At 35.8% G+C, this 12117-nt stretch overlaps 1 protein-coding gene across 1 annotated transcript in view; it reads right to left on the reverse strand.

Moving 5' to 3' along the window:
* LOC150083316 (uncharacterized) overlaps positions 1 to 12117 on the reverse strand; it is a 799304-nt gene that overhangs the window by 49770 nt on the left and 737417 nt on the right. The window contains exon 5 of the mRNA XM_090378473.1: positions 8362 to 8572. Coding sequence (XP_090234599.1) covers positions 8362 to 8572 — 211 coding nt within the window. The remainder of the gene's footprint in view (positions 1 to 8361; positions 8573 to 12117) is intronic.

Here is a 12117-nt window from a genome sequence, read left to right on the forward strand (position 1 = left end):
TCCGGTTTTGGTGAATATTAGAGTTATAATGGTCACTATCAATTTTTTACTCAACAGAAAGAACCTTATAGATGTGGTCCTCATAATAACTTGAATGCACGAACGTGCACCTTGAAACAAAATGGTGGATCGAAATAAGAACATCTGTCGGCACTACCGCAACTACCAAGAAATGTAATTTGGTTTCGGATTTAGAGAAAAGGGCCTCATGTAGGATAAAGCTAAAAAAATCGTAATTGTACAAGTAGAGTAGAGCCTCAACTCTGAATTTAGTATTAAATAAATTGAGTTTACCACTAAGTGTATCGATCTCGCATCGTGGAGGCACTTCATAATTGCAAAGTGCCAATACCAAAACAATTCATGACCTTCACAATGAGATCTATACTCTTTGTATCAAACTTAATTTGCTCGATGCTTCCTATAGAGTGAATTTTTTTTCCTACCTGCAAATTTGTATTCTGAATTGGACTGTGAAGATGAAATTCTACCTTTCTTAGCTTTCAAGCTAAGAAACGTAGACTGAAAAGTAAATATTTACTAAAGCAGCATCTCTGATAATAATACATAAAAAAATGCGCTCATGCATTGGAAAACACCATTCATCAAATTCATAGAAAGGGATTTTAGGTTTATATGAAAAAAGGAGATGGTTGCAGTGCTAAAAGATATCGAAAAACCAGCAGTTTATAGAACTGCACAGAAAAACACGATACACAATAACAGCAAGGGTGGAAAAATATTCAGCTGCTTAACTGTAAATTGGTCGAAAGCGTCTAAACAGTCACTGTTATCAACAGAGTAAAAAATGGATTGATATTTTATGGATCCTGTGTATGTATGCGTACATTTTCTTAAAAGAGCGGCATGATTTTTAGAATACTCTGCATTACTAAACAATTTAAGAGTGGGAGACAATGCAAGAATGGCGTCAGAACAGGAGAATGAAAGCAGAAAAGTTAAAATAATAGGTTGAGAAATTCTGTAGCATATTTCTAAAGAGAAAAGGAAACAACAGGCCTTTGCAAAGGCCAAACAATTATAAATATTGTATAAAAATGCGTGATCAAATGTGAATTATACACAATTATTACCATCATTCCCTTTTCGGCTTTCTTCGCCAACAACCTCTGAGGATAAGGATTATATCTTACCATATGCTCTTGTTTAAAAGACAAAGAAAGATTAAAAATTAAGAAAAATAGAAACCTATATTGTCAAACATCTCTTAAGATAAGGCGAAATCGAGCACTTTCAGAAGGGAACGCAAGAATTCAAATTAATATATATAATAATTGGCATTTTATTTTTATATCATTCATTTTATTCCTTAGTCAATTGATTCATGATACATTTTATTGAGTAAATTAAATGTATAAAAATATACAAAATTAATTGAGGTACATTTTAATTGTGTATTTTACCCAAAGTATTTATTGCATTCTTCTAGTGGCATAATTTTTAATATTATTTTGTACTTCGTAAACGAGCAAATACCGGTGAAATGTTAAACAAATAAATATGCAATTTTCACAAAAATACCCCCAGTAAGCACGCTTAAAGAGTTGCCAAATTTGTTTTCTATCACGAATACAGTTCGATTTGACTCTGACCGGTGCATATACCAGTCAGGGTCGCTTACTTATTCGAGAAGTTCCAATGACATGTGAAAATAAGGGTATACACCTAATTTGTGGAGAGTGTTGTAGATAATAATATATACAATCGGTTGGTTGGTTGTTTTTGGGTATTTTTCTGGCCCATCAGCTTCTATGGCTACAGTGCAGCATTAAAATCAGTAATCACTGAATTATGACCACTCCATCTGAAATGGACTAGGCTATGGGGCGAAGTAAAGTTATCACGGAGTTTCAAAATGGAATGATTGTGGGAGCTTTTGCATGTGCTTCCAAAATCAGAAAAGGCACATGGTGTCGGTTGCTCACGACCCACTGTGGCTAAGGTGTAGAAAGAATGGCGTCGAATAGATCAAAACACCTCTCGCTGACAGAACTGTAATGAATTATACAAAGTGGATGTTCGCAGTAAGCGAAGGATGCAGCGCGTTGTGTAGACTCAATGGCTTGTCACTATGTGATAGTTGACATCCCAATACAATATGGCGAATGCAGGAATAAAATCCTATATGACGATGTCCCACATATTCAGACGACTCAAGAGAGAGACACTCTTCCCCACCACAAATCATCGACGGCGAATGCTGGTTGTGCACTGAAGGACTGGAAACGAGTGTGCTTATCGGATGAGTCCAAATACATGGTGGAACACTCCGACGGACGCCTTCGTATATGACACAAGCAACACGAGTCAATGGACCGTCGTGCATGATGCTCAGTATCCAGATGGTGGTAGGCGCTTAATATGGGGTATGCTTTCTGGTAACAACAATGACCCCTGGTGCGTAAGGAACAACGTCTCACTGGCAACGTGTAATATCAGCTCTTAGGAGACCATGTGCACCGTGCTAAATTGCATTTTTTTTCCAGACAGAAAAACAGGATCGTCCAAGACGATAAAGTCTCGGAAACAACAGTGAAGATATCGGACATCCTGATTAGCTTCCTAATTCGCTGGACCTCAATTCTGTGAGATGTTTTGTAACAAGATGTGAGGCGTATGGACACGCAACCGTCTTAGACAGTTGCCTGTTTAAATACTCTGGAAAGCGTTTCAGGCAGCAAAGCTGCAAATTCCTACGGACGTCTTCAGACATCTTCGTCGAGTCGGTGCCTAGGCTAGAATGGTGACGCAATACGGTATTACATTGGTGTTCATAATTCAGTTATCACTCAGTGCATGTTAGAGTCAATGTTTTCGAAATCGCAGAAACACCCAGCACTAATGCTGGCCCTTTCTTGTGCATGCGAGATAGGTATGTCTTTGTATTCACGGATTGCTTTGGACATTATCACTCAGTCTGTTTGTGAAGCTCGTGTGTGCATATGTTAAGTGCACAAGAAACTAAGCGTACAGGCTGACAATATATTATCAGCAAATCGCATATATTCTGAGGTGGATCTGCCTGTTTGCTGGATGAAAAACCCGAGTTTCTGGTGGGATCCCATACTACCCTCGCCTGAGACCGACTAATTCATCCACGTGGTGGAAAAACTCAAATTCTTTGCGTCATTGAGCATCCGAATCCGGGCATTTTCCACACAGTGTGAGGAGGTTAGTGGTCAGATACACTATGCTCGAAGCAAAGGCGTGAAGTTTACGCTATTTGATAAACATCATAGACTTTGCCGAAACTAATCATTGACTACGTATGTGCCTGAATGCGAAGCCATGAAGATGCGCAGAATTACTGTGCCTTTCGAGATTGCTCACTCACACCTTAGCAATTCTCTATTAAACTTATTACTGAACACATTTAAAGAATAATTCTAGATAAATAATAATATAGTTGGAATTGGAAACCACCTGAAATATTTTTAAAAATTCCATATAAAAAGCGCGCGCTGCGCACACAGTTCAATGTAATCAATTACCATGTGAAAATCAAATAAAATAATCAATTACTATATGAAAATCCAATGAAATAAAACTTGTATGAGCAAAAATTAAATATTTACTACAGTTACGCATGTTGTGCGTGGTTCTTTCATTCTACAGCACGTGAAATATGATTATATTTTGTGCCTAAATTGTATTATTAGGTTTCCACACAAGAACTCTTATAAATTGTGAATGAAATGAAGCACTGCCTTCCTTTTGTTTATTGTTGAATACAATCTTTACTCTTCCAGAAACACTTGGGGGGTCCTCTTCGACAGTGAGAAGTCAGATCCTTTGCAATCCACGGATAATCTAACTACCACAAAGCATGCCAGTTATTTCAAAACTAATTCACTACTCATAATTGTTGAATTATTCCGGATAATATTAGAAAGATAATACCTGAAACTTAATTTCAAACACCAAAGTTTCTGTAAAAAAATAAAATCACAGAATCGGAATTTACAAAGAACTACAGAGACCAAGAACGGATGGAATTTCAGCTCCAATATCAAAATGCCTCAATCTACTCCACATATGGACAGCCAACAAAGGAAAAGTTATCCATCTTTATTCAGAAGGCTGGTAGGATTTCTCAATCATTTAAACGGGTACATTTCGAAGATCGCTTAATCGAGTTGGAATCTTGAGAATCTCTTATTCTAATTCCTTCGAGCCATTTCTATTGGCAGAGGAAGTTTGGTGGAGTACTGCCGTTCACGGTAATACCGCACAGAACGCCAAATTCATCAAGTAGCGTAATATTAGATTGGGATCTCTTTTTCGTCTCCATGGAGAAGATCTACTCTGAGCTAAAAAATCAAGGAGTGACAGCTGTCGAGCGGATATCTGTCAAACCGTTGGCAGTTTCCATATAGTCCACAGAGAATTCTAAGTTTCTGGAACTGCAAAGCAGTTTCTGATATACTCGAAGTTTCTCAAACCTCTTTGTGGTGATGATAGGGTGCTTGCTGCCACGATTGAAATTGTTCGACAGACTTCTTCTCTTAGAAGAGAAGTATCGCCATTGTTTCTTTCCAAAGTCAAATAACACTAGCTAACAACCAAAATATCATGCAAGTGGAATATAAAACTTGGTGACTGCGCTTTATCCTATATGTTCAGCTACAATATCTACAGCTTTCTGCGCATTATTAAAGTAGTACTGGCATTTTGGTTGCGATTTTTTTGGATAACTTTATTTTTGTTTTATTTTAATGAATCCAGCAATTCGCGCACCACTGCAGTGGACGCTAAACTGTATCCGCGTTCTTCAAAACGGCTGAATAATTTAGAACAGTGAAGTAGATGTTTATCACAGATTTAACCTGTTTGCGTTTTAAGGTCGGTTTGTTTGTGCGATAAAGAAACCAGTGTAAAATGTCGGATTGAAGTCAGAATGCACAGAGTTCTCACTTAATTCATCTTAATACTTATTTGCGTCGTCGGATTCGAACCTAGGCCGTATCTGATGCTGTCTATTTGTTGGGACTGAAAATGATACTCTCATTCTATTATTTATTTACCATAGTTTATTACTACTATTTCCAGTCTTAACATTAAAGAAAATATTGATGTTCAGATATCATCGGCACTCAACTTAAGAAGATAGAACCGTTGTTGAAGATGGCAGTTGTCTATACAAACTACATACCATTCATCTGAGTCCACTATTCGCTCTTGACACCACTCCAGCACTTTTTTGTCGGTTTGCCTCTAAATCAACTTAGTATTCAGCATTCACCAATTACCGTAGTTCCTTTTTTTTTTTTTTGCAAATTCTCCGAGTTATAATAAGGTAATAGGATTTGACGTCCTCGCATTGAATGCATCAGTTAAATGTACTATCGTGTGAAGGGAAGCCCCTTAACAAGTCATTCCATAGACACTTCATTCTGTTACATCTGTAGCCGAAACCCCCCTCCTCTACAAACAACTTTATTGGGGTAACACACACAAAACTAAAGCTTTGAAGCGTCAATGTCTATACATTGCTTGTACAGTAATGAATCCTAAATTCAACAACCCCGAGGGACCGGAATGGTGCCGGCTTATTGGAAGAACACACATTACGTGTTCAGACGTATATAAGATAAATCATATTTTAATTAGATAACCACATATGACTGATAAACGTTTTATCCATATCAAACTGCCGGAAGTAATTTGTGCTTCTTATAGCTGGCAAAAGGTCGATGTATGCGATCCAAATCGATGTCACTATAAACAGGCCCGACTGACACCTGTGTGGGTCCTAATATTCGAATATTGTTGGCAAACTGAAAGCAACATAAAGAACGGACCTCACTACGACTACAACTACCTAGTAGAGTCGGTTCCAAAATTAAGAGTTGAGAAGTATTCAAAGTTAATGGAAGGTTTTGCCTAAATAATATTTTGTTACTTTTTTTTTTTGGAACATCAGCATATTGCTCTGATATGCACTATGTCTGTATAAGTGTGCGTTCACAGTCCGATTTTCATGTTTTGCGGCTAAAAAATTCGAAATAACTGAAGGGAAACTCCAACTCCCTGTTTTCTCCCATGGATGATCAATGACTTCATGAAGTCTTCACTGTGAATTCTATAAATCATATGAGCTGCATTATTGATGGATATAACTGTTACCATCCGCTGTCGAATACACCCATCCATCTGTATCTATTCATAACATATTTTTCTTTCAAAACCCGGCATTTATGTGGGTTTTATTTTTTATTGGATAATCTGTGCGCATTAAAGTAATAAACGAGTCTTTCTGCCAATTATGTATCATGGCAGCCAGGTACTCTCATCCTGTTAAATGGTTTGATAAATTATATTATTAACCATCGCCAAGATTGGCATTCGCCATCTGAACTACTCATAAACAAGCACACGTAATTCATAAAGGGAAGAAAGAACACAGCCTTAAAATTCCGGACAAAAAAAGGGGGAAAGAACTGTGTGAACACTCAGGTGCGTCCTAAAAAATCCGATATATCCCTGGGCTTGTTTCAGAATCGATTACTTCCATTAAAGAAACCGGTTGAAAGGTAATTATTAAATACTGAATTATATAGGAAACGAAACTGCAATAATGGGCTTATGTGACGTAAATTCGATTATATTGTTAATTAAGAAAAGTTGATAAACATCAAAGTTAGTTTTTATATCGCTAAACACGCATACACATTATAGCCATCAGGCAGCGACGCTAGAAAAAATTTATAACTTGCCACTTTTCATGGCTAGAAAAAAACAACTTGGATACAATTTATAATTGATCACGATTACAATAACGGATAACACTGTTTCTCTCTCAAAATAAAGATTGCTTATAACTTTTTTGTGAATTTATAATAAACAATTTCTCACGAAAGATTTCCACTTAACTAATTATAACCTTAACTGTTATAATTAGTTAAGGTCCAAGCCTGCTGTTTTGATGGGAAGGTGAAGATAATAAATGCACTCTAAACATACCTGTAGGCTATATGATTTACTGTGTAATTATAGCTCACAAAAAAGTATTTCCAGGAAGTTCGCATACAGTACACATATAAGGGACTTATGTCTCTCCGATTTGTTAGTAATCATTGAAACCTACTGAGGTCATTACTAACAACAGACGGATATCCACTACGACCTGCTTTACCCACCAAATTCCAGGAAATTGTGGAGTTACGATCAGCACAAGTAACAGATCGATTGGATAAGAACTGGGAAATAATCTATTCACTTATTCTAAACGAGTGGAAAAAAGTTAGATACAATTCCCATCGTATTCCCAGCATTTGAAGTTGAGCATTACTTCCCGTTGGGTCATTAAATACTAGGTAGCTGAGCGGTTTTTGGGGGCTGACTGAGGTTTTTCATCATTTTAATTTCAAACTGCCACGGCTCGTTGCTTGGTGTGTTTAAGCGCCTAAGCAAGACTGTGAGGTTACAGACACTATAATTGTAAGAGCATGTATCTTTCGGTCGGTTTTCGGGAAAAAAATCCAAGTATCTAGGATAACTATGCAACCCACTCCTAGAGACCGAATAACTCGGCCACGGTGTGGAAGGACAGAATGTAACCACTGCCCTAACGGATCACAAGGTAGAAGCAATTCACAAATGCCTAATAGCCTCAGTTACTTCGGCACAAATTCTAAATATCCCATCAACTTTTGTTGGGAATCCATCCCCCTCAGACCAATTGATATTCACCTTTGAAGCTCGTCAGGGAAAGATAAAATAAAAGGTAAATTTTAGTAAGGTTCCAAGCATCTCAGCTCTAGCTCTGTGGATACTGCTCATACTCCAATCGATCTGAAGAGTTTTTTCACTTAATTTTGAGGTTGAAACCAGTTTTGCTGAGCGAATCTCTTATGCAACATTTAATGATGGAATAGTACACCATACTTTTAAAAACCAGCACTATGTTTTTTTTTTTTTTTTTTTAACTATAACGAAACGAAACTTTTGGTTTACAATAAATACATTATGCGTTATTTTATATTTTAATATTAAAGGAAAATGTTCTGAATTTTTTCTGCAACGAGCAATATGTTTGATAGACTAAAATATTAGTAATTAATAAGATGACAATATGATACTACTTCATGCTTAAACAGCAGTATTTAAGAAATAACTTTCAAATATTTTTGAATATTTCGGGGTTATTTCTCAGTGATCAGGAAGACTTTCTTTAATCAATTTCCTTTCTTAAACATCAGAATGAAAATAAATAAATAATTAAAACTACTCAGTGGAGTAGTTTTAATTATTTATTAAAACCAGTGGATACTCTGAGTTTCCACTTGTTTTGAATTCGTTTAATAAATATTAAAATTAAGAACAAGAAAATGGTCTTACCTATAACGTTAAGGGTTACAAAGAGACTCATTTTGGGCACAGTACTGACTTGGCATTCATATACGCCTCCATCTTTCTTCTGAGGATACTTCACTTGTAATGTCCAGTCGTCTGAATTTTCTAAGTGAATTGTCTGAAAACGTTGATCACTAGTATATGTAAACCTTCCCACAGTTAACACATGTAGGTCCCTTCTTCGTATCCATGATACCTGAATCAAAATAGAGAATTGCGCAATTAAATATACAAAAACACACCTCATAATAATTTCGCTGTAATATTTATCGGATCTATGTTGCAAAAAGTTTCTGAAAATCACTTAAATTCACACTAAAAATGGACGGCTTAAAAAGATATTTACTCTCGAGCCAAGATTCTTAATTATTTAAATAATATCGAAAACGCCCTATGAAGAGAATAATGATGAATCTTCTGTGAGGTGATTTATATGTTTGGCTATTATATCGCTTACATCTGTGGTTCAACGTAAACTTGACCTATTTCTTGTATACGAGGTGATCGCAACACCGTAAGACCATAATGTTCCAAACATTCATCAAAATAAATGCATGCATTTTGTTTATTACGTTTGATATACTTAGCATTTCTTGACGAGAGAGTTATAAATCAATAGATGTGAAGGAGTTCTTGCAACGCTCGTGTGACCCAGGCAATGAGAAATTCCGCTCTTTTGCTTTAAAAAATGTTAACATAAAGATACAGTTAGCCGTAGATAACAAAGCCACAAAAGTCCTTGGAATAAGATGGCTGAAGCGAACAATTTCATATGAAAAACTTTCAACATTAAAATTAAATAAAAATATTTCTTAACCGTTAAATTAACAAAGATGCAAACAGAAGTTTCCTCCTAGTTGATTGTTTATTTAATAATTATACGATATTTCGAAAACTTTGGTCATAGTTTGTTAGTTGGTATGGTGCCCCAGGCTGTATGTCTACTTGTTGTGTGGGATGAAAGACCAGGAAAAGTTTTAAGGCGGAAAATTCGTGTATCCAAGGCTGTTCACCTGAAAATGAACGAAAATGAATATAATAAATAATTTGTTTTCAATGTAGTTCGTTCCTTAACTCGGCTTTTATTACATTTTGGTTTTAAGCTTGAGATAAAATATGGAACTTGATCACTCTGTGCTCTAGGTTAAGTGCATGTATCCTGTGGTCGATCTGCTTGTTTGCTCAACTAAAAACTGAGTTTTTCGGAGATAAATATCACGCAGCCCTCGCCTGACTACTGCTCTCGGCAGTTATTCTAGCACAGAAAAAAAAAAAAAAAAAAAAACGTGAGCAGGAGTTCATCCAACCAGAATTGATTCTATAACTCAGTCCATTAATCCTAAAATGGGTGGTGCATAATATGGAAGTCCTTTATCAGTTGAAAATGTAACTTACTTGATTCTGAAGTTAAGTTGGTGAAAAAGGGATTATGGCAAACGTAAAGTTAAAATTTTACAAAGTCACGGAAGATAACTTTGTAAAGAGGAATCTGAAAATTGAACTCCTACGATTCCTCTTTCCAAAGCAATTTAACAATCGAATTTTTAACATTAAAAATTCAGATAAGAATAATCTTAAAGAAGGCTAATTAGCTCAGGCTTTTTACTAAAATCAGGAATGAAAATTCAACTGAAATCTTTTCTTTTTCAACTCAAATATCCAATACAATTCAGAACATGAATACACAGGGTATGTCTGTAGAACCCACTAAGTTCTACGTACATACCCAGTGTAAAACTCTACGAAATAGAGTTTTATTTCTTTCAAACATCTAATGGTATCCTATTGACAAAAGGACAACCTTGAATAACCACTTTCATTACGAAACCTCGTGAGATGTGGCGCTGCACATGATAAATGACGAATGGCTTAGAACGCCAATCGAACTCACGACTGACCATGTCGTATCAACTATTCCGCCGTGGCTAAAAATAACTCGGAGAATAAAAAAGAGAGAAGCTGGCGTCTGTTCTACTTAAAATACTTTGAGAAACGTTACGCAGTTGAGACTGGTGGTGAATCAATCATTGAGGAAGGGAGTAGGAAATTACGAGGAGACTTACTATTAATTGCCATACAGCTATGCGAACGCGCAGGAGGATTAGATCCAAGTAAAGTTAAATATTGTTCTAAGAACAATGAAGATGAATCAAGTGAAAAATAACCTTTAAATATGATTTCTTAGAAAATGTGTCGTTAGTACAGCTTAGAAGTTTCGTGTCAGAAGCATTAATTGCATTCATTTCCTAGACAGAAGACAATTTAAATTGCACGTGACATCACGGAATGGAAATTCAAGTAATGTTCATTATAATTGAGATTTGGCTTGCCGATAACCTCTGTGTGAATGCAGGAGGCACGCAGAGAAATTATCCAAGCTTTCCTAAAGGGTTGTACGAACTTCAGTTAAATTTATCTCGCACTGTTCTCCAAAAATAGCTTATAGAATACTAGAAAATGTTTCACGCTGTATTAGTTAATCATTCCTCAGAATAATGAAAGAATGAGGCACAATAACAGCCAAGCATTTAAAGTACTTTCAAATATAACTTTATTTAATCATTTATAACCATTAATAATTAGGAAAAAGTCAAATGTTGCTAACTCAAGGCCTCACGACTATCTCAAAATCAACTTTGTACACAGTGATCCTGCATTATGACCAAGATTGTTGTTATAACAACTCAGTGGTATTCTGTGTGTTTTGGGGGTTGAATACTATTGGGCTTCTGGATGTGAAGGAATATCCAAGCGACAAGAAGCTGAAGTGGTCTCGTTAGTCAGGATTTAAGACAGGTTTTAATTTTTCATTCATGCACTTGGCCCAAAAAATGATTATAAGAAGAAAATAGCACAAAATTCTTGGTTTTCTTCTGAAATATTCCAATTGAACAATATACTGACTATTTTTGGCCATAATTTCATCTGTGAAATTCTGATTACCCTAATGTTTAGTCACCTGGTGACTAACCATTTGGAATATCTCGTACTAAAACGGTTAGTGTGCGTTTAATTTCATAAAAGAATGTTCCGACAGATGAACAAAACGCTTGTAATCCAGTAAAAATAAAATGAAATGAGCTCAGTGAGTATAAATCACCCCGAGGGAACACGATTAACTATAAATTTCCATTTAAAATGGATAACCTGTCAGGACAAATTAGGTATTTTGCGTATGCTGGCTTAAACATTTTTCTTTCTTTTTATTTGTGGTGGGGAGAGGTACCAACGAAAATGGCAACACCTTGTGAAATAACACTGCCTGGGGAATGCTGAAGTCTTATCGCTAAAACTTAAACCTTTATTTCTTTGGACACTGAGTGAGTTACTTTTATAAGTAAAGTTCAGAAAATTCGAAATATAAATTTTGGTATTTAAATAAGATCTGTTTTACGAATATATCAGGTCAGAACCTTAAGAATGCTAAAAGTTCGTACTATAAATGTTCCTGCAAGCTGTTATAATAATGTGAACTTTACTATGTTAATATACTTAGTGGAATGGGCGTGTACTTTTATTACAAAGTGAGAAATACTTCATTTCTAATGATATATTTTTCTCTACTCCGACATATTTTGCTAGCTTATCAAGCTATGGTTAAATTATGTAACAATCAACCCCTTTTCTAGCTTTTTGAAATATACACTTAGTGTCAGAAAAATTGCCCCACCCTAAAATAGTTAATGGAACGCCATGAAAATTTGAATGTCAGTACATTGCGATGATATATAGAAACAAAAA

This window comes from Mastigoproctus giganteus, chromosome 7 (genome assembly GCF_048544385.1).
Source record: "Mastigoproctus giganteus isolate SK-2022 chromosome 7, ASM4854438v1, whole genome shotgun sequence".
In the NCBI taxonomy this organism is placed as follows: Eukaryota; Metazoa; Arthropoda; class Arachnida; order Uropygi; family Thelyphonidae; genus Mastigoproctus; species Mastigoproctus giganteus.